The 23,577-nt window shown below is 50.9% G+C and overlaps 1 protein-coding gene across 1 annotated transcript in view; it reads right to left on the bottom strand.

Annotated features, from left to right (window-relative positions):
- The window catches only part of KDM2B (lysine demethylase 2B), a 121,694-nt gene that overhangs the window by 7,748 nt on the left and 90,369 nt on the right, over window positions 1-23,577 (bottom strand). The window contains exons 13-22 of the mRNA XM_024758707.1: window positions 12,193-12,417; window positions 6,371-6,514; window positions 5,083-5,169; window positions 4,640-4,900; window positions 4,347-4,463; window positions 3,793-3,831; window positions 2,982-3,661; window positions 2,142-2,305; window positions 1,891-2,052; window positions 997-1,215 (exon numbers count right to left, since the gene is read on the bottom strand). Of these exons, the coding sequence (XP_024614475.1) occupies window positions 997-1,215; window positions 1,891-2,052; window positions 2,142-2,305; window positions 2,982-3,661; window positions 3,793-3,831; window positions 4,347-4,463; window positions 4,640-4,900; window positions 5,083-5,169; window positions 6,371-6,514; window positions 12,193-12,417 (2,098 nt within the window). The remainder of the gene's footprint in view (window positions 1-996; window positions 1,216-1,890; window positions 2,053-2,141; window positions 2,306-2,981; window positions 3,662-3,792; window positions 3,832-4,346; window positions 4,464-4,639; window positions 4,901-5,082; window positions 5,170-6,370; window positions 6,515-12,192; window positions 12,418-23,577) is intronic.

Below are 23,577 nucleotides of genomic sequence, written 5' to 3'. Positions count from 1 at the left end.
AGCTCACCTCAGTGTGGCTCTCTGTTCTCTGCCTCCATGGAATGCAACACCCCCCTCCCCCACCACCTCGCCACAAATACTCCCCAAGGAGGAGGGTGGGCTCCCTAAGCACTAAGGTACAGCATCAGCTCCCACGCGGATGTGGTACTGGTAACAGGAAGGCGTTTCTCAGGCATGAATGTGGGATGGAGAGAGGGAAACAGCTAAACAGTATGTGAATCCTGACCAAGCCAGACATCAGATGGGGTTGTGTCAAAATGTAATTTAAATGAGGTGAGGGTATCATTTATTACTTGGTAATTTCTGGAAGAAAAAAGTTTCTTTTCTCCTTTTTTTTTTTGGTCTGGTCCAAATCTTACACGCCCAATCTGACCATCCTGAGCGATGAGACGAGAACTGGGTTAACTGGGCTGAGAACGGGCAGCGTTGCCTCTGTCCACCTCCCCGTTGGTTGTGCCCCAAGTCCTTAGGAACGAACTCCAGCCCCATCAGTAAGTGGGGGAGTGAGGACTCCACTGTGGGGTTTTCTTCTTGTCAACCACAGGCCCGTTGATAGCAGGGTCAGGAGGGGGACACATAAGCAACAACCACCATGGCAGAAATCAAGCTGCTTATTACTCCATTGGCCCAGCCTGGCCTCACTGCCGGCTACTCTCCCACACCCCCTGCTGCCAGGCGCCAGGTCGTCCACGGCACCCAAGGGAAGCTTTTCTAGCCCATATTTTGGGTCAAGATCCACTGCTATGTGCTCATGTGCTCTCACTGCTACTAGCACTATTTTTTGGAGCAATTATTTAAAATCTAACAACACTTATTTGTTTAATGTGTGTTTCCCCTCTAGACTAGGCCGTGGGTCTGTCTTGTTCACTGGTGTGTCGTAGCGTCTAACACTGTGACTCTATAGCAACAGGCCCACAAGTATTTCCTTTCGAATGAAGAATGCCCAGCCTGTCCCCCGGGGTCCTGGGCAGACCCCGATGGGTGCCCCGGACTGACCTGACAGGTTGATTTCGGTTAAGGAGTCTCGGGTGGTGGTGCCCACAGCGGTGAGCAGGTTGATGGACTGGGCAGTCACGTGGTTACAGTAACTAAGGTGGAGCTTGGAGAGCAGGGGCATGTGGCGAATGATAAGCCGCAGGGAGGCGTCTGTGATGTCCAGGCCGGCCAGACGCAGCTCCACAATGTTCCGGAGCTTACTCCGATTGTCCATCTGACCTGAGGGAGCAGGACGGAGAGGCAACATGTCACCCTGACATGACACTTTACAAGGCCTACCAGCCAGGTGGAACACCTGGGTCTCATTTAGCGGTTGAGTGTCTCCCCCAAAAGATCAAAACTGGTTCAAACATTTAAAAATCGGAATATTCCACATCAAATTTTACCCTTGTAGATTCTTTAAAAGTCAGAAGACCTAGAAACACAGAGCCTGCATTCCACCCAACAGTGCTCAGCCAATCGGAGTACAGACAGCACAGCATCTCTGGGTCACCACAGATTCCTCATTTAAGGTACTGGTGGGGAGCAGTGAGTCCTGCAACCCGACCTAGGAGGGCTTCATCCCGTGAGGCCCTGTCTGGCCACACTGACCCCGATGCTTGAGGCTCAAAGCCAACGAAGGACAAATTAACATAGAAGCAGTGAGATGCACAGAGTTCCCAAAGTGGCATCCTGGGAGCCTCCGCCCTCTCACGGGTCCCCTCTTGTACCCAAATCTGACTGAGAACAGCAGCTGGGACTCAGCTCTGCGTCGAGAAGGGCTGAAGCCAGAGAAGGCTTGAAGACATGAGTACCAGATGGGGTCTGTGGTGAAAACCAGATCCAACGGCACAGCTTGGTCATACCGCCTTCTTGTGACCCTGCCTTGGGTACACCCCTGTCCCGGACACTCACCTGGCCTGTTATCTGTAGGCGGGGACAGGAGATCCCGCATCTGGGCATCCTTTAGTCCTTCTACCCACTGGACATCCAGGGTCCGGAGCAGCGGACAACTGGAGCTACAGAGGGCTGAGACTGCGATCCACGAGCAGCCTGACAGCACCAAGTCTCGGAGCCCTGGCGGGTGACAGAGAGGGGGTGGCAGGTCAGGTGATAAACCCCAGCCCCTGCTACTGCACATTGAGGGTCCCTGGCCCAGTGCTCACCAGGCAAGCGGTTGATGAGCCAGCTCAGCTGTTTCTTGGAGATATTGGTCCAGCTGAGGTCCAGGGAGACAGGCTGTCGCCGGATGATGCCGCTCAGCATCAGGGGTGTGATGGACTTGCAGTGGTTCAGGTCGATGCGGGTCCATAACCGCTTATCACAGCACCTGGGGGCCAGGCCCAGCAGAGGGGGCAACGTCAGAGTTGGGAGCTCTCTTGGGGAGCCCCATGCATAGCTGTGGTCAGTCCCCCACCTACAACGCCCAGGGGGAGGCTCCTTAACTTCGTCCCCTGGACCCTTCTGTTTAGTTTCCGTCTCGTTGGCACCTGAGAGCCTCTGCTCTGATTGTCACAGCCCTTCCCCCCCACCCCCATGGAAAGTACCAGAAGCTGTAAAGTATTTACTGGGGGTTTAATTACACCCTCCACAGGCCATATCTCAAAACAACCCTGCATCATGCCTGTTCACAGATGAAGGTAAGTAACTCGGCCAAGGTCAGAGACCGTTCCAGCTGGGAACTATCAAAGCAGGGATTAAGATCAGGAACTGGCGCGGCACTCGCGACCTGGGCTAGCTCTTTAAGGACAAGGACTCTCCCTGGTCCTCAGTTCATCTTCCAAGAAGCTAAATCAGGAAAGCAAATAGGGTTCACCTCTTTTGACAAGACCACACTGACTGTAGCTGCTAGACCTCTTTGAGGAGGATACTTAAGCTGGACGGGGCTTAGAAAGAAGGAGCATCACGAGTGACTCCATTGGGGACGCACGCGCCATCCCTGGCCTAGCTTAAGCCTTACCCTGACCCCCTGGTGCCCCCATCCAAACTCAGCCGGTGCCCCTCACCAGCGGTTCCAGGTCCTGCAGACCCGCATGCAGACACACAGGTCTTGGTGGCTGAGGTAGCTGCAGACGGCCATCCACACCTCCCTGTGCATAACGTGGGCCGCCCCATCATCCAGGGGCAGCGAGTCGGGCGGGGGGCTGATGGGGGGCGGCCGGATCACATGTCGCTCCATCTGGATGCACTTGGGCGGGGACACGGAGGGAGGGGGCCGGGAGATGACTCGGGGCGGGCTGCGCAGGCTGGGCCCCAGCTGGTGCCGCAGCTCCCGGGGGGTGCCATTGGGCCCCTTGCTGAAGCGGTGAGGGCGCTCACAGAGGCCCAGGGGCCGCTTGGGCTCCTCATTCTCGCTCTCAGGCTCCGACTTGATGGGCTGGTGGTTCTCGTGGGCCAGGCTGCTCTCCGTCTTCTGGATCTCCTGGTTGAGCTCCTTGCTCAGCTCTTTGCTCAGCTCCTTGTTGGGAAGTCGCCGCTTCCGGCGCATCTTCACCTTCCTCTTCTCCTCGGGGCCCTCCACCCCCTCCGTGCTGGGGCCGGCGGTGGGGGAGCTGGAGCGGGAGTGGTCGCTCTCCCTCGTCTTGGGGGGCGCCTCGGGCAGGTCGTCCTCCGGCTCCTGCTTGAAGCGCCTGAGAGGCTTGTTGGCCAGAGCCATTCGGTCCTCAGTGTTCTTCCAGGACCGCCGCTGAGGGAGGAGGGGGAGCGTGGGGGGGGTGAGCCCCTAGACCCGGGGCTGCGCCCACCCAGGCCTCCCACCCTCCACCCCAGGACCCATTGCCCCAGGAGCAGGCCTGGGGCGAGGGCGGAAGATGGTACCTTTTTCCTGAAAAGCTTATCTTCTTTGCCGGGTTTTAGCTGTCACAGAAAAGAAAGGATGCAGAGCTTGCTCCCAGCGTTCGTGGGACTTGGTCCCCTCTACACCCAGCCCCACCAACAGAGGCTGGAGGGTCACCTTCCCAACAAATCCCATCTTCTCTGCTCTGACAGACGGGTGGGCCCTGCCTGCTGGTTTTAAGGAAGAAGCTGGAACTGGCAGAGAGTGATAGAGCTGTCCCCACCCAACTGACCTCCCACCCCTGGACAGACCCAGAGATATGCAGTCGCCCATTCAGGTCGGACTTGGCTCAGGGAGCCTGTCCCAGAGGCAGGGTCTGCAGGATTCCCGGCCGAGCCTTAATGGCTAGAACGAGGAGAAGACAACCAGGCGCCACCTCGTGGCTGATGCTGGAAGGGCCGGTGGGCGAAGAGGGGCCGCCAGGATCCTCCGAGGTTCCCCAGATCCACAGGGCTTCCCCGCGGCAGCTTCAGCTTCCCAGGCCCCACGCCGGAACCACGAGCCAGAGCCTCGGGGCTGAGGCCTGGGAAGCTACTAGCTGCTGCTGGAAGTAAGTGAGACTGGATCTCCACCAGGGGCTGAGGCTGCTGCCTAGAGGGGGCCTCGGCGAGAGGTGAGAGGAGGAACCGGGGGACGTTTGAAGCGTCGAGGCCTAAAGGGGTGGGAAGAGGAGTGACTCGCTGGTTTTCCCCTCCTTTCTCTCGGGCCGGGCTCTCAGGACTTCCGTGACTTCGGCTCTCCCCGCTGCCCATCCCCGCCCCCGCCCGCGGGCCCCTGCACCCGGGACCAGCCAGGCCACCCCTCGCTGCCCGTCCCTCCAGGTCGTACTCGCTTGCGTCCACTCAGCTCCTGGGGCTTCTCGTATTTCCGCTTCCTCCTCAGGTGCACATCGTCTGACTTTCGGCGCAGAATGCCGTCAGGGGGCACCTTCTTGGGGTGCTCGTCTGGCCTGCGCCGGGGCGCCTCTTCACACTCACTCCTCCGCTTGGCAGGCTCCTGCCCCCACTTGCTGTCCCGGTTCATCTTCTGCTCCTTGAGCAGGGAGCCGGGCAGGTTTGAGGCATACTTAAAGCCAGGGCCACGCTTTTGCTTGTAGGCCAAAAACAGAGAAGGAACACACGGACTGTATATCTTTGGACGTGCCCTTGCCCCCGAGTCCGCGGTACCCCTCAAGCCTACATCACCGTGGGCGGGGAGACAGGCTGGGTCTGGCAAGGCCAAGGTCTACCCCCTCCCGGGCTGACCCCTGGGACTTGGAGCCCGGCACTCACTTTCCCGGTCTTGCCGGCGTGGTTACACTTTGGACACTCCCAGCAGTTTGGAAGCTCATCGTTGACCACGCCCTCTGACTCCTTAATCTGGGAGGGACACACACCAGTCAGCAAGCAGGGAGGGGGTGGACAGGGCCAGCTCCTCCAAAAGCATCAACTCCCCCTCCCAAAAGCCATTTCCATACCACCTCTGGCCAAGAGAAAACAAGAGTGGTTAAGACGGGTGGCTCTGCATTCAGGTCAGGGTTCAAATCCTGATAGTGCCTCTTCCTAGCTCAGTGACCCTGGGCAAATCACTCCATCTCTGTGGGCCAGTGCCCTCAGCCATAAAATGGAGTGTGCCTATCTCACTGGAGTTATGTGAGAATTCAATGAGTTAACCTAGTGAAAGCAATTAGCTCAGGGCCTGGCACCCAGCAAGGACCCACAAACCATTCAGTCATTTAACAGCACCGAACTGGGTGCGTGGTTATCAGCAAGTGAGATGTGCTTTCCCTGGAGCTTCTGATCCGGGAGAGAGAGAAGTGACCAGGCGCCAGGGGAAAAGCATAGCACCCCTTTTCAGAGGGGGAGGTGTGTGTGCTGGGGAGAGGGGAGTGTCACGACAAACCCCACTACCAGCACCGAGGGAAAGGGGACGGACACCTCAGAGCTGAAGCACCCTTTGGGGCAGGCCCACTCTCATCTCTCTGAACACAGATAGAGCTGGGCTGATGGGAGGTGCCAAGTAGGCTGACATTCTCTTGAGGCAGAGGTATGAGGTATGTGTCAGCCCAGAGCAGTCTCTTCCTTTCAAAGGTGGAACCTGCTGCCCAAGACAGGCAGGCACAGCACGATGGTCCCCAGGAGGCAGTCCTGCCCTGGGCACACCAAGGGAACAGGTTCCTGGTACATGGGACAGGAATGCAACCACCTGTTGTTACAGGACCTGCCCTCGCCTGGCCCAGGCCTTTTTTCCCAGAAGCCCTGAGAGCAGCCCAACTACCCACTCTCTCCCTCTGGCCCAGGTGCAAGACTCTGGGAACTCTCTGTGGTTCTGAGGTCCCGGGAGGTGGAATGTGTGTGTCTTCACTCCCTCAAAGACATGGGTGCGAGGTCTGAGCAACTCCAGAACCTTCTAGCCCTCAGCTTATCATCGGACACAGAGAATCCCCCAGACTCAGAGTCCTCCAGGGAGGGAACCTAGTCTCACTCCCCTCCACCCCCCAAACCCCCGCCGCATCAGCACCACCAGAGGCCCAGGGTGAGGCGCCAGGCGGCACAGCCAGATGCCCCCGAGGCTGCTCACCTTAAGGCATCCAGGGTGGATGATTTCGTTGCAGATGGAGCACTCCATGAGCATGAGGTTAAACTTGCCTTCTTCCTCTTCCACTGTGTCCTCTTTTCCTGCCTCGCCACACACTAGACACACGGCGGTGTGGGGCAGCACTGGCTGAAGAGCGGGGAGAACACACAGGGGTCAGCACAGCCAGGACCCCATGGGAAACACATCAAAGGCAATGAGGTACTCGCCTCGGGCCTTCCAGGAGCTGGGGGAGAACCAGCCCATCATTCATTCATTCATTCAAACTCTTATCTGGCTACTACCTCCACGTGCCAGGTACCACTCCAAGTGCTGGCTATAGCACTGAACCAGACAGATAAAAGTCTCTGCCATCCTGAGCTTACATTTTAGTGGAGGGAGGTGAGCAAAATGAAGAAGAGTCTGTTAGATGGTGACAAGGGAAATGGAGAAAAATAAAGCAAGGAGGGCCAGGTCAGCAGTGAGGTGGGAGAAAGGAGGGCTAATCTGAAACGGAGAGGTCAGGGACAGCCTCACATATAAGAAAAGACCTGCAGGAGGAGGTGGGGCATGAACCGAGCCCAGATCTGTAGGGGCTGAGGCCGCATCTCTCCAGCGGCTATCAAAGCACAGTCTAAGAACTCCGGGTCCTCAAGACTTTACAGGGAGGTCAAACTATCTTCAGAATACCACTAAGACATCATCTGCCTTTTTCACTGTGTTGATGCTTGCACTGGTGGGTGAGACTGCTGGCACCTGTCAGGGCAGAGGCTCCAATGTGCCCAGGCAGTCGCTGGGCCGTTCCCGGCCACATGCTCCTTAAAAAGCTCACCAGTTTCATTTAAGGATATCTTTGATAAAGCAGTAAGAATTATTAATTTTATTAAAACTCTGAACTCCGAGTACACATTCTTTTAATATTCTGCGTGACAAAATAGGAAGTATGCATCAACTACTTCAGCTGAATACCAAAGGATGACGGTTATCTAAAGGAAAAGTTCTTGTGATCAAGCCGTGAACTGAACTGATCACTTTCTCCATAGAACACCATTTTACTTGAAAGAATGACTGATTATTTAAAAAAAAAAGGGTATTGGCACATCTTCTCAAAGATGAAATAAGTAAGTCTGTCACTTTCAGAAATATCACTTAAAACATTTGTTGCAGATGATGAAATTTGAATTTTCAAACAAAAATCAGAATTTTGGAAAACTTACATCAGCCACCGTGAGCTAGACAGTTTCCCGATACTTAAAGACTTTTCTGAGGACACTGGTGCTGGTGTTAACAAATGTGTGTGTTTTTTTTTTAAACACTGTATAACACTATGTACCCCTATTTGGAAAATCTGTAAAACTCAGTGAGCCAGTGTTTTCCAAATGACCAATATCTGATGTTATAACATTAGGCATAAGCAAATGAGGGGCAAGAACGACAAATGAATTTTAATGCAACAGTAGGCAAAGTTCACTGATACAGATTCAGATTCCACATTGCAACTAACCTTTAAGCACTTGCCACCTGTTGAGCTCTGGTGGTGGAAGAGAAGTATATCCACGATTATCTGAAAAGGCTATTAAAAGACTCCTCCCACGGGCTTCCCTGGTGGTGCAGTGGTTGAGAGTCCGCCTGCCGATGCAGGGGACACGGGTTCATGCCCCGGCCCGGGAGGGTCCCACATGCCGCGGAGTGGCTGGGCCCATGAGCCATGGCCGCTGAGCCTGCGTGTCTGGAGCCTGTGCCCCGCAACGGGAGAGGCCACAGCAGTGAGAGGCCCGCGTACCGCAAAAAACAATAAAACAAACAAACATCAAAAAAGACTCCTCCCTTTTTCAACCACATATTTATGAGGCCAGGTTTTCCTCATATAGTGCCTCCAAAACAACATCACAGAATGAATATAGAAGCATATATGAAAATCTAGGTCTTTTCTACTGAACCTGGCATAAAAAAGATTTACAAAAACATATAACGATGCTATTTTTCCTACTAATCATTTTTGTTTCGGAAGATGTTATTTCTCCTAAAAATGTTATTTATGTTAACATGCAGTGGGTTTCTTATAATTTTTAAATGAATTCAAAATATTAAAAATTTTTTATTACAGTAATATTAATAAATAAATAACCCACATAAATGAAAGCTCTTTGGGGTTTTCATAACTTTTAAGAGAGCAAAGGGGTCCCAAGACCACAAAGTTTGAGAGCTGATGTATTAGACTATAAACCCCTGCGGACAAGCTCTCACTCTCTCCTCCTTATAAACGTCCACCTCCCAGTACTTGGGATCCAGAGGAAACACACAATCAATTTTTATTAAACTGACTTAGAATAGCTTCAAATAAGCTGGGATATACACTCCACCAATAACTGGAAAAGTCTGTAAAATGGATAGAACACTGAAGGCAAAAGAGTCATCATTCGTTCAGACTCTGAAGTAGGCGAGGAGAGACAGAACCAGTCTCTGCAAAGTTACTGCAGGAGGGGAAACCCCAGCCAGGGCTACAGGGAGAGGGTGCTGGGCAGTGGGAAGGGATAAAGTCTGTGGAGGAAGCCTCCGCCATGGGAAGAGAGAGACTCACTCATCAGGAAAAAGGGCCTGGAAGAGTAGTAGAGGTGGGCCTGCCTGGGTCAGAGGTGGGTAAAACATGGCAGGAAGTGCCCCAACAAAGTGCGAAGCCTGGAAGAAGAGCAAGGACCTCAAGTGAGGGTTGGGCTAAGGTTGCATTTGCCATCAGTCCCAGGTTGGAGAGGAAGACACACACAAAAGTCAGGTTTCCTTCAACCGACAATCCCTGTGTCAGGCACTGGGCCAGACACCAGGGCTGCAAAGAACAGGTGACAGCAGAGACAGCTTCCTGTAACTGGACCTGGGTCACTGGAGGGAAGGTGAGGGTGAAAGAGAAAGTATGGCTAAAGAGGAAGAGACGGGGACTTCCCTGATGGCACACTGGTTAAGAATCCGCCTGCCAATGCAGGGGACATGGGTTCAAGCCCTGGTCCAGAAAGATCCCACATGCGGCGGAGCAACTAAGCTCAGGTGCCACAACTACTGAGCCTGTGCTCTAGAGCCCGTGCTCCGCAACAAGAGAAGCCACCGCAATGAGAAGCCCACCCACCATAACAGAGTAGACCCTGCTCGCCACAGCTAGAGAAAGCCCACGCGCAGCAATGAAGACCCAAGACAGCCAAAAATATTAATTAAAAAAAAAAAATTAAGAGGAAGAGAGGGTCCTGGGGCACTGCTAACATGCCAAGTTTTAGGTGACACTGTTCTCAAAACCCAGAGTCCCTATGGACAACTTCTCTTAAACCATGACAGAATGCAATAAGTCATGGACCCTCACTCCAGAAAAATGCACATACACACAGGCACACATATAAAAATCTGTATTTAATTTCAAGGGGGCGCTCAAACTCCCTGAAATCCATTCAAATGACCTGGTACAGGTGACAAAAACACAAGCAACGAGACTGCAAATGTCTACACAGCAAAGGAAACAATCAAGAGAGTGAAAAGGCAACGTATAATGAAAGAAAATATTTACAAACCATGTTATCTGATAAGGGGTTAATATCCAGAATATATGAAGAATTCTATAACTCAACAACAAAATACAAACAATCCACTTTTAAAATAGGCAAAGGACTTCAACAGACCTTTGTACAAAGAAGGCCTACAAATGACCAACAATCACATGAAAAGATGCTCAACATCACTAATCATCAGAGAAATGTAAATCAAAACCACAGTGAGGTATCACCTCACACTCATTAGGATGGCCACTATCAAAAAAGAAAAAAATAGGGGCATCCCTGGTGGCGCAGTGGTTGAGAATCTGTCTGCTAATTCAGGGGACACGGGTTCAAGCCCTGGTCTGGGAGGATCCCACATGCCACGGAGCAACTAGGCCCATGAGCCACAACTACTGAGCCTGCACGTCTGGAGCCTGTGCTCTGCACCAAGAGAGGCCCGCGCACCGTGATGAAGAGTGGCCCCCGCTTGCCACAACTAGAGAAAGCCCTCGCACAGAAACGAAGACCCAACACAGCAAAAATTAATTAATTAATTAAAACTCTTACCCCCAATGTCATCTTTAAAAAACAAAAAAAAGAAAAGAAGAAAAAAATAACAAGTGTTGGCAAGGATGTGGAAAAGCTGAAACCCTTGTGCACTATTGGTGGGAATATGAAATAGAGCAACCACTGTGGGAAACAGTATGGAGATTACTCAATTAAAAACAAAACAACAATATGATCCAACAATCCTACTTCTGATTGAGATATATATATATATATATATATATATACATATATATACATATATATATATATATAGCAATATGCTTTTGGATATAGCAATATATCCAAAACAATGCAAAGCAGGATCTCAAAGAGATACTGGCACACCCGTGTTCATTGCAGCATTATTCACAATAGCCAAGAGGTGGAAGCAACTTAAATGTCCATGAGCAGATAAACAGATAAAGAAAATGCAGCACATCCATACAAGGGAACATTATTCAGCCTTTAAGAAGAAGGAAATCCTGACACATGCTACAATGTGGATGAACCCTGAAAACATTAAAGCTAAGTGAAATAAGCTCACAGAGGGAGACATCCTGCCTGAATCCACTTACATGAGGTGTCCAAAGTAGTCACAATTAGAAACAGAAAGTAGAAAGGTGGTTGCCCAGGGCTGGGGGAGGAGTTGCTGTTCAATGGATATAGAGTTTCCATTTGGCAAGATGAAAAAGTTCTAGAGATCAGTTTGCACAACAACGAGCATATAGGTAATATCACTGGACTGTACACTTAAAAATGGTCAAGATGGTAAAGTGTATACGTTTTGGACCACAATTTTAAAAAGAGAGACAGACATAAAGAAAACACAAAAACACAAGCAGTATGTGTTGGAGGGAGAAGGGGAAGGTGCCCCAAGCTTGGAGGGGCATCAGCAGCCAGGGAGGAAGCCTCGCCTGATGCCAGGCTGGGCCTGTGAGGGTCTTGCCCAGGGCCAAGGATCCTGTCCCTCCTGCTGAGCCTGCTTTCCTGTGGGAGCACAGAGATCACTGCTCCCTCAGGGAGGACCCCGGGGCCCGGAGCAGTGCCCCAAGGAAGGCAGAATGCCTGAGAGTGTGCAGGGGGGATACACGAGCAGAGCCAGGACCTTGCAGAGCCTGAGACCACTGCCCTATCCTGGGGCAAGGCCAGAGTCCAGGCGAGATGGCCAGGAGGGGCAGGCCAGGCTTTCCAGCGGCCCAGCTCCTCCTGGACACCATAAATCAGTCCTCCTTCTCTGGGACGGCCCCCTCAGGAGGGGCACTGACCTTCCACCCAGACCTCTGACTTCGAAGGCAGGACAGGAAGGAAGGGAGGGCCCAGAACCATCATGAACTGGACCATAAATGTTGGCAACAGGGTCACAGACAGGACAGGCTGCCCTGACATCTTTAATGGCAGAGACTTCAAAGTACTCAGTCATCTAGGGAAGGAAGGAGTTGTAAGACCAGCAGACTATGAAGGAAAGGGAGCCTGAGCACATGGCAGGACCCCAGAGTCCTGCAGTGTGGAATCTGAAAACAGCATTAGTCTCCCCTTTCTTCCCAGGAGGGAGCACCCCTCCGGGGTTTCTGCTGCGGCCACGTTCTCTTCAAGCGGAGGGACTGGACAGACCAACGAGCAGAGGAACAGACTGGCCTGAGGCACAGGTGGGGCCTGCATTCAGGAGCCCCGCGGCCTGCAGCAAGGAAGGGCTGCCACCTACACTCCCGGGGTGGGGGGGGAAGCACTGCAGCCACTGGGAGGGGCGCCCCTGGGGGCACTCACCGCGATGCACTGCCGCATGATGCAGCTCTGCTTCATCCGCCCGGGGCCCCCGAACTTCTTCATGTCCTTGCAGAAATGGCACTCTCCACACTCCGTCCGCAGGCAGGCCTCGCACTTGCGGCATCTCGTCCGGCGCCGGCGAGCTCCCGCCGTGGTCCGGTTGGCGGCCAACTTCACCGCAGAGGCGGGGCCCAGCTTCCCCTTGGGCCGACCTACGGCCCGGTTCTGTGGGAGCACACACAGGACTGGTGAGATGGGGGCCCGCAGGGCCGGCCAGGCCCCGAGTCCGGGGGGTTATGGGTTGAAGTGTGTTCACCCAAAAGATATGTTGAAGTCCTAACCCCACAACCTCAGAACGTGACCTTACTTGGAAATTGGGTCTTTACAGACGAAACTTTTAAAATATGGTCACGAGGGTGGCCCTAATCCAATAGGACTGGTGTCCTTGTGAAAGGGGTAAATTTGGACACAAGCACAGAGAAGCCTTATGTGAAGACACAAAGAGAAGACGGCCATGTGCCTGGAGGGATGCCGCCATCTACAAGCCAAGAAACGTCAAGGAAGCCAGCAAAAGCCAGAAGCTGGAAGAGGCAAGGAAGGGTCCTTGCCTAGAGCCGTCACAGAAAGCACCGCCCTGCAACACCTTGACTTCTGACTTCTAGGCTCCAGAACTGTGAGAGAATACGTTTGTTTAAGCCACCCAGTTTTTCTGGGTTTGTTTTTTTTAATTTTTATTGGAGTATAGTTGCCTTACAATGTTGTGTTAGTTTCTGCTGTACAGCAAAGTAAATCAGCTTTATGTACAAATACATCCCCTCTTTTTTAGATTTCCTTCCCATTTAGGTCACCCTGAGTAGAGTTCCCTGTGCTATACGGTAGGTTCTCATTGATTGCCTATTTTATACATAGTATCAATAGTGTATATATGTCAATCCCAATCTCCCAAGTCATCCCACCAACACCCCTTCCTCCCTTGGCATCCGTACATTAAGCCACCCCGTTTGTGGTGCTCCACTATGGCAGCCCCGGGAAGCTGACAGGGACACCCTGCTTTGGAGAGTCTACCTGTGCTTCCGCAGGGAGGCCACACAATCCGCCTCTGTTCTCTCTGCGAGGGACACCCCCCCACCCCAGCCCCACTCGACTAATGCCTGCTCAGGCTGCAGGACCCAGTTCAAACACTGCCTTCTCCGGGCAGCCCTTCCTGACCGCCCTGCACTGGGCCCCTGTCACAGCATAACTGTCTGTTCTCTCATGGGTCTTCCGTTTGAGACAGGGACTCAGAAAGGCAGTTATGGAGGGTGTCTTGTCACCACTGTCCCTCGACAAGATGGCTGGCACCTAGCATGTGCTCAATAAACCAGACCCCAAGAGAATGAGACAGTAAACCCTAAGGAACTGATTTCTGAGAACTTCTCCCTGTGACTCAGGGAAACACAGACAGGCAGATGAACAGAAAGTGGTACTAAATGCTGAACAGGGCACAAGCCAGCCACATGTCCTGCTCTGAGGTCCTTACAACCTGGCCACCAGCCCCAGAGCCTCTTGCAAACCAGGATCAGAGACCAGCCGCTGGGACACTGTCCACCCAGGATCAGAAGTAGGAAGGACCAGGATGGTCGGGAAAGTGTCTCACCTGAAGCACCTTTCTGAGTTTGCTGAAAAATGGTTCATCCCTCCGTCAGAGAGACACACTCTCACCCCAAAACTATCTGATCTAATTGGCATCGAATCCTTAAAGCCCATCTCAGCCAATTAAACAAGCTTCAGTCCATCTCAGGCTTTTCATTTTAATTGCTTGTCATATGTGGATCCCTAAACAAAATCCCATCGCTCACTAGCTCCTGGGCCCAGAAGTGTGGTTATGATGTACCACAGTGCAGAGGATCTTCCTTCCAGGGACCCCCTCTCCCAAAATGCATACAGCTCCCCACCCCCAAACTACTGGGGCTGCTTAGAAACTTACAACCACATCAGCAAGGGAAACAGCCCATGGTTCTCCGAGAATCAAGCCTTGACCCCCATCATTTTATCCTGCAGAGCCGTGGTCCCTGTGCAGACCCGAAGGTCCCACACACACCTTTTGGTACTGACACCTTAAGTGGATCCCTTCCCTCAGATTTTTTTCCCAAAAGCCTGCAGCATTCAAGGAAACTGCAAAGCCTCTGGTGGTGAGGCACCCACGTCAGGAAGTGCTGCGGCTCTGGATCTTTATCGCTCTGAACTCCAAAGAGGAAAGGAGACCCAGCTCCACTGGCTCACGTGTCCTCACCTCCCTGTGCCCTGACCCTGCTGCTCCCACAAGCCACCCCACCCGGTGGGGTGAGGGGCTGCCCCAATGCAAGTTACTCCTCCTGCAAGCAGTGGAGGGCCTCCCCACGCACAACAGCCCAGGGAGGTCTGGGGCCCCTAGTCATGGACATGGGCAGTTCTGCAGCCGTGGCACCACCTGTCAATTCAGGTCAGGTCTTGCTGCCAGATGAGTAATGGGAGAAAAAAAAAAAATCAGTTTTCAGAGACTTTAGATTTGAGAACAGCACGTAAGGGACTGTGGACCTGAAAACTAAGCAGCAAGGAGTGCTGAGTGGAAGCAGGGATGACAGGGACGGTGACAGCAGTGCAGGTGGGTACTTGCAAGTGCCTGTCATCCTGCTCTTCGTTTTACGTATGATATTACCTAATTTCCCAATAATAACCCTACGAGAGATGCCATTTTTCAGATGAGGAAACTGGAGCTAGAGGTTAAGAGACCGGCTCCAGGTCACGGAGCCAGCAGAGGATGTGCGTCTAAACACTAAAACCACATCTAAACACTATAAACCACAGCGACGCACAGGCCAAGTAGGACAAGAGACCCCAGAGTCCATGGGAACTGACCACACGCCCTGGAAGGGGCCCACAGCTAGTGCCTTGATGCCCTTAGTAGGACAGGTGCCAACAGGAGGTGCAGAGAAGCACATCAATTTCCAGAGAAATGGAGACCAGGAAGGTTTCTCCCTCTCTTCACAGCCTGGAAGACTCTCTGGTAAAGAGCACACATCCTGTTAGCAACCCACTCCTCAAATCCCTGAAACATGGGCCAAGGGGTGGGCGATTCAAAGCCTTGAGTCAGGTACAGAGAAGGCAGCCCATGGTTCAGGCTCCAAGGACAAAACCAGAGGTGAAGGGCTCACACTCTGACCCTGGAGCAGGAGAGTCTAAGGACTAGTTTCTCTGGTGAAGGACCGAGAAAAAGAAAAAATTTCAGGAGTCCAAACATGGCTCTTGCCTCCCACTCAGGAGCGTCAGGTATACATAGCAGCTGAGCACCTCTGGCCTCTCTGGCCACTCAAAAGTAAGAGAGTTGGGTCGATCCGGCCACAGTCACAAAGCTTGTACTTGACTGTGAAGCAAGCCCACCTTCCTGTGCTTTCCAAAGTTCATTCTCATCTGAAGAGGCACTTTTCCAAACGATGAAAAAAACCAAATCCGCCCGGATCTCGATGGCAGCTGAGACATCCTGGAAAATGACAACGCCTTGAAGGAAGAGGTATAAGGGTGGCTGTTTCCAAAGACCTTTTTTCAGGCCCTCTCTGCCAGGCTGCCAAACAAGCTAGAAAAGCTGATGCTGCCTGCAGCTTCGCGGGCCAGCTTGCTGGTCAGGAGTCAACTGAGCAACATTTGTAATGCAGGATACTCCTAAAGACCACTGAGAAAATCAACAGGTAAGAAAGACATCGAAGGGTCTCTATTAGGGAAGGTGAAACAAGCCTCGTTTTGGCTTCTGTCCTAACCTCTTTTCGGTTACATCTAAAGGTTCACAAACCAATACTCAATTCTGCTCTATCCTACCTGTGCATCTATTCATTCAAGTAACCCAGAATGCCCCTTTGTTAATTTCAGCCTGAAATGTTCTTCTCAGCAAAAGGGAATGATGGCATCCACTGACTTCACATACAAACCAGCCTCCCAAACCCCAAAGCCGTTTGTTGATTTTATCAGCCCAGAACTCATATCCTCAGCTCCATCTGGTTAGGAAAATTGAGTCCACACACCCATACACACAAATCTTAGTATTCCAACACTTCTTCTCCATCAACATCTCTCAAGTATCATCCTTAAAAGGAGTACTATTGATAAATATTTTTTAAAATAAAATTTTAAAAGGAATACTATTGGGCTTCCCTGGTGGCGCAGTAGCTGAGAATCCGCCTGCCAATGCAGGGGACACAGGTTCGAGCCCTGATCCGGGAAGATCCCACATGACGCGGAGCAACTAAGCCTGTGCACCACCTACTACTGAGCCTGCGCTCTAGAGCCTGCGAGCCGCAACTACTGAGCCCGAGTGCCACAACTACTGAAGCCCGTGCGCCTAGAGCCCATGCTCCACAACTAGAGAAGCCACCCAATGAGAAGCCCGTGCACCGCAACAAAGAGTAGCCCCTGCTTGCTGCAACTAGAGATAGAGAAAAGCCCGTGAGCGGAAACGAAGACCCAACGCAGCCAAAAATAAAAACTAAAAAAAACAAAAAGGAATACTATTGAGGTAGTTCATTTCATTCCACAAATATTAACTAAGTGCCTCCTATCAGATCCTATTCTCCAGAATATTCATGGGCAGAACCTTCAATCCCTCATTTCTAAAATACTGGAATTAACATTACTTGGATTAACCTGAATTAGTGAAAAGATATCCCATGTTCATGGACTGAAAGATAATATTGTTAAAGGAAACAACAGAGAAGTTTCCAACTAAAGTGGAAACAAAGTGGTCCGCAAATTCAATGCAACCCCGAAGAAAGTCACAGCTGGCTCATCTGCAGAAATTGAAAGGCTGATCCTAAAATTCATGTGGAGGGAATTCCCTAGTGGTCCAGTGGTTAGGACTCCACGCTTCTATTGCAGGGGGCCTGGGTTCAATCCCTGGTCAGGGAACTAAGATCCCGCAAGCCGTGTGGCATGGCCAAAAATAAAATAAAATTTAAAAATTAAGATGAAATTCATGTGGAAACGCAAGGGACCTGAAATAGCCAAAACAATCTTGCAAATGAAGAACAAAGTTGGAGGACTTACACTTCCTGATTTCAAAACTTACTATGAAACTACAGTAAACAAAACAGTGTGGTAGTGGCATAAGGATGGATATACAGATCAATGAACTAGAATTGAGAGTTCAGAAATAAAGCCTCACAATATTTATGACCAACTGATTTTCGACAGGGTTGTCAAGACAATTCAGTGGGGAAAGAACAGACTGTTCAACAAATGGTGTGGGGATAAATGGATATCCACATACAAAAGGATGAAGTTGGACCCTTACATCACACAATATAAAAAATTAACCCCAAAATGGATAGAAGACCTAAATGTAAGGGCTAAAACATAAACTCTAAGAAGAAAGCATAAGGGTAACTCTTCATGACCTTGGATGAGGCAATGATTTTTTGGATATGACACCAAAAGCACAAGTAACAAAAGAAGATAAACTGGACTTCAAAATTTTAAACTTTTATAAAGCAGAAACTAACACAACATTGTAAAGCAATTATACCCCAATAAAAATGTTTTTAAAAAAGACACAATTATAAGTATAAAAAAATTTTTTTAACTTTTGTGCTTAAAAGAGCACTATCAAGTAAGAAGAATGGGAGAAATTATATGCAAATTATACACCTGGTAAGGGTTGTATCCTTAAGGTATAAAACAACTCAACAATAGAAAGACAAATATCCCAATTTTAAAATGAGCAAAGGAGGACTTCCCTGGTGGCGCAGTGGTTAAGAATCCACCTGTCAATGCAGGGGACATGAGTTCGAGCCCTGGTCCGGGAAGATCCCACATGCCGCGGAGCAACTAAGCTCGTGCGCCACAACTACTGAGCCCATGTGCTACAACGACTGAAGCCCGTGCACCTAGATCCCGTGCTCTGCAACAAGAGAAGCCCGCACACCACAACGAAGAGTAGCCCTCACTCGCTGCAACTAGAGAAACCCTGCGCGCAGCAAGAAAGACCCAATGCAGCCCAAAATAAATAAATAAAATAAAATAAGCAAAGGATTTAAGCAGATAATTCTCCCCCCCCCCAAAAAAAAGATATACAAATGGGCAATAAGCACATGAAAAAATGTTCGACATCACTAGCCAATAGAGCATGTGATCTATGCTACAGACTCATTCATTCACCCCCTCACTCACACTTTCACCCAGCTACCCACCCAACTGTTTTCTGGCTGTGAATTATGTACAGACTCAATGCTAGGTGCTGGGACTACAAAGATGAGTAAGATGTGTTTGTTCCATACTCTCAAAGGCACTACAGTCTGGGGGAAGAAAGACATGTTACCACATAAACACACTGCAACACAGTGATGATAATATCAAAAGCTAACATGTGCTGAAGCAACACTCTTTTCAATATTTATATCGATAACCTATGAGGTAGGAACTATTATCATCTCCATTTAGAAATAAGGAAATAAGGAAACTGAGGCACAGTGCAGTTAAGTAGTCTCCCCAATAAATGAGAAGCCGAAATACCCAGGTGATGGCTCTAAAGCCTGGGCTCTGGCAATGCTGACCCAGAAGGAATGCCTCATTTCACTGGGAAGGGAGGCTGGGAAAAGTGTCAGACACAGGGGGTGGTGACTAAAACGAGTCTTAGAGGGAGGATAGGACACTGCAGGCCAGGAGTAGGGGTGGGGTTAGGGAGTGAATATTCTAAGCAGAAGGAAGAGTAAGATAGAGATGTGAAACCAGATAACACATTCAAGGAATAGCTTGATATGACTGCTGGAAAACTGCCCTGAAGTGGCAGGAGCCTAAACCTGCAGGCCCCGTACGCCACATTACAGAAGTAGTGGCCCCTGTAAGAGCAGTTAAAGGACTTACATGCAGGAGCAACATGATCGTATTTTGGCAACACTGGGGGGAGTGAATTTTTTTGGTGGTGGGCAAGATGAAAGACAGGGAGATGAGCTGAGGATGCTACAGTAGTCCGGGATGAGAGTTATGAAGGCTTGAGTAGAAGCCATAGAAGGAATGAGGAGGAGGGGATGATTCAGGGACGTTTTAGAAGCAGAGCCGGTTTAGAAGACCCAGGAGGCTGACTGCACAGGGAGCACGCAAGCAGGAAGAGTCCTGGAAGACTCTGAGGTTTCGAGCTTGAGCGACAGAAGAACAAGGGGCTCAGGAGAGAGAACTAGAAACCACCATGCACACGTGGAATCTGAGGGACCCACGGGACGTCCAAGGAAGGTGGCCAGCAGCAGCCAGGAGGGACCGGCGCTGAGATACACAGCTGGGGATCAGCCTTGCGTAGTGCTGAACTACTTAATACTTAAGTCCACGAGGTTGTTCAGGGAGAACGGGCAGAGTGAAAAGAGGGTCCTGGGCAGTACCTTCAAGACTGAAAACATCCAAGGGCCGGGTGAAAAAGAGCAACCTGCTAAGGAATGGCCAGAAAGGCAGGAAAAGCAGCAGGAGCCTGTGGCATCACTGGAGCCAGGGAAGAGTTTCAAGAAGGCAGCGGGCTAGAGTTTCAACTGTCAAGAGGAGTCAGTGAGAAGAACAGTAAACGTGGCTGTCTGTTTTTACAATTCAGACAGTTCTTTGTTCCTCACCAAACTGCTGCTAACAGGAGCACACCGACGCTTAGCCCCATGAAGGGTAGCCAGAGCCCCAAACAGCGTGGAATTCCTTGTCGTGCTAACGTTGCCTTCAACTGTACAACAAATTTGTTTCAACATCATGTCTGTTCCCAAATCTTCAAGTATAATGGATATCCCAGGAAAAGCTGGATTTTAGCTGTGCTGCAGGGCCCTTAACACACACCTGCAGACTCCAGGGAGGGCTTACGGTTTGTTTACATCCTGAGAGTAAGGAGCAAGAGAATGAAAACACAGGAGCTACCAGAAACCCAGGGGATAGGCAGACCTCTGGAGAATCTGAGGAAAGCTAAGGACCTTTTCCCTAGAAAAATGCCCCTACACACAAAGTCACAAAACTTTCGTATGTAATTTTGGGAAGCTTCAGGGACCCATATGAAAACTTCACTCTTTAAGCAATTATAATGAGTAACACAGTGGTTATAGCCATATAAATTTCTGAGATCTTCTTCAGCATAATTTCCTAATTTTCTTTTTGATTTTGGCCACACCACACGGCATGCAGAATCTTAGTTCCATGATCAGGGATAGAACCCATGTCCCCTGCAATGGAAGTGTGGAGTCATAACCACTGGACTGCCAGGGAATTCCCTCTAATTATTTTTTTTAACAAACAGGCAGTAATCATTTTTAGTAAAAAATTTTTTTTAAAAAAGGAATAATTCTATTTTCATTTCAGGGGTTAAAAAAACACAAGATGGAATTCTCCTTACTAAGAGTCCTTCTTTGAGTGGCATCTCCTCAAACTAAAAAGCAGAGCTGAAGAATTTTCCAGCATGTTCTGCACTGGAGAAGCAAAGGAAGTCCATGGGAGAAGGCCCAGCCAAGGCTCTCTCCTGCCCCGGGCCCAACATCTGGAGCAGCGGAAACCCAAGCTGCTGTGGGAAGGCATGGGGCAGACAGGCCAGCCCAGCAGGACAGGCATAAGGGAGCCTGATACCACCCAGGACTGAACACCAGCCTCGAGTGGGGACGAGGGAAGGACACAGACTTTTAAGACAGAGCAGGCAAAATTCTGATGAAGGATGAGGGGCTAGGCTCAGCTGCAGGGACAGACTGGGCAACAGAAATGTCCCAACAGGGTCTCCGCTGGGACCTTTCACACAGTAGGTGGCCGAGCATACCTGCAAGCCTACACTCCAAGACTTCCACCCCTCCTTGAAGGAGACGACTTTTTTTTTTTTAATTTTTATTTATTTATTTATATTTTTGGCTGTGTTGGGTCTTCGTTGTTGTGCGTGGGCTTTCACTAGTTGCACCGAGCGGGGGCTACTCTTCATTGCGGTGTGCGGGTTTCTTAATTGTGGTGGCTTCTCTTGTTGCGGAACACGGGCTCTAGGCGTGCGGGCTCAGTGGTTGTGGCATGTGGACTCAGTAGTTGTGGCTCATGGGCTCTAGAACGCAGGCTCAGTAGTTATGGCACAGGGGCTTAGTTGCTCTGCAGCATGTGGAATCTTCCCGGACCAGGGCTCGAATCTGTGTCCCCTGCATTGGCAGGCGCATTCCTAACCACTGCGCCACCAGGGAAGCCCGAAGGAGACTTCTTTAGAGAAGAATGGGGTCTACAGCCTGCGAGCTACAGACTCCAGAGGCCCTGGCTCCAATTTCAAAGGCACAGATGCCTTAGAGGTCCTTAGAGGAAGCCACTCTTCTCAGGCCCAAGAAATTGTGGGGCTAATAAAAGTTGAGGAAAGGTTAGGGGAGACAAGCAGCAGTGAGCCGCCGCCTGGAGGGTCGGCAAATGCAGGGTCCATGGCTGACAGCCAACTTCTCTATTGGGACTATGGGGAAAACCTGCTGCCCAGTGGCCTGGCTTAGAGATCATCTCCCTCAATGTACCTGAGAGGTAGCATCATCTTAAAGTGAACAGGCGGGCTTCCCTGGTGGCGCAGTGGTTAAGAATCCGGCTGCCAATGCAGGGTACACGAATTCGAGCCCTGGTCCGGGAAGATCCCACATGCCGCGGAGCAACTAAGCCCGTGAGCCACAACTACGGAGCCTGCACTGTAGAGCCCGTGAGCCACAACTACTGAAAGCCCGTGCGCCTAGAGCCCGAGCTCTGCAACAAGAGACGCCACCACAATGAGAAGCCCACACACCTCAACGAAGAGGAGCCCCCGCTCACCGCAACTAGAGAAAATCAGTGCACAGCAATGAAGACCCAACGCAGCCAAAAATATAAATAAAATAAATAAATAAAGTGAACAAGGCAACCAGAAGAACTTAAGTTGCTAACAACTCCAGAAGTGCCGCGATCGATCGAGCTGACTGATGCGAGGAGGAGGGAACAAATCCAGCTACAGGAAGTATGGGTCCTCACGTGATGGAAGTCTCTCTCAGGAGTGGCAGTAAGTGAAAAGGAGACACAAGGAGTCCTATCTGATGTAGTGTCAAAGATGATATCTATCATAGGCCATAGGGTGTGGTCGAATTAAAAAACCAAAACAAGGGCTTCCCTGGTGGCGCAGGGGTTGAGAGTCCGCCTGCCGATGCAGGGGACACGGGTTCGTGCCCCGGACCGGGAGGATCCCACGTGCCGCGGAGCGGCTGGGCCCGTGAGCCATGGCTGCTGCTGGGCCTGCGCGTCTGGAGCCTGTGCTCCGCAACGGGAGGGGCCACAACAGTGAGAGGCCCGCGTACCGCAAAACAAAACAAAACAAAACAGGTAACAGGAACCTCACCCATGAAACACCAAAGTGCAGTTAACACTGAATACAAGGGTCTTACGAATGACCAGATGCAGAAAGCGTACACTGTTGGCAGGGATTAGGCAGATCCAAACTGAACTGAAAATTTTCAGACCAAGAGTTGAGGTATGAACTAAGCAGCAAAAACTGAGAACCGTTCGCATGCTGTCCTACTGACTTGATGAAAGTTCCAAGCCAAAACCGTTTGGGCTGTCTCTGGGTTCCCCCGATTCATAAGACAAGTGAGATTCAGGATCACCTCGTAATATACATCAGCCCGAAAAACGTCCAACAAAACTGAGAAAATACACTTTAACTTTGCCTCTGTCATATAAAACCACTTAATAATAATATGTGGGTTACGATTTAAATGCAGCATATATAGTACTTCCTCAACGACGCCTGACGGAAGGAAAAAACGTTCTACATCTCGGCCTCAACATTCCAAAACATCTTCATTCCACTGAGGAAATGCACCCGAGCTTATAAGTAAGCATCTTATTCAACTAGTCATGTCCACACGATAACTCAACCCGTCTAATGCTTTATTCCTCAGACAAGTCTACCCAGCCCGTACCCTGTTTCAAATATCGTGCAGATTCTACTTCGTAAATCAACTTTCTTCCCCTGCTTCCTAAACACGAATCTTCCCGGAGTAAATTCACGCTGTAAACACACCCAGGGCTTTGTTTTATACAGATTTCTCCCCCCTGGTCCCAAGAGAGGTTGCTTTCCCTTCTAGATCCAACCGAGGCCAAATACTGCCATCTGGGGTCACGGCTTCCTCTAGCCGCTGCCGCCGTGGAGCGGACTCGCTGGGTTCCGGATTCCCCGCGCCGGCCCGAGCCTCGCACCCCTTCCTGTCTCCGTCTGCCCACGGTGGGCGGCGGGCGCGCGGCGCCCAGACAAAAGCTCGGGCCGTCGGGCCCACCGGCCCCGGGCCGCCCACCTTCCGGGCCGCGGGCGTCCTCCAGCCCAGAGGCCGAGGGTCCCGGTGCAACTTCGGAAACAGAAAGGAAGGAGGCGCCGGCGCCCGCAGGTCCGGGTGCGCCCAA

Source organism: Neophocaena asiaeorientalis, unplaced genomic scaffold, assembly GCF_003031525.2.
Source record: "Neophocaena asiaeorientalis asiaeorientalis breed wild unplaced genomic scaffold, Neophocaena_asiaeorientalis_V1.1 scaffold77, whole genome shotgun sequence".
Taxonomy (NCBI): Eukaryota; Metazoa; Chordata; class Mammalia; order Artiodactyla; family Phocoenidae; genus Neophocaena; species Neophocaena asiaeorientalis.
The sequence above is the reverse complement of the archived record's forward strand: the minus strand, read 5'-3'. Positions and strand labels throughout refer to the sequence as shown.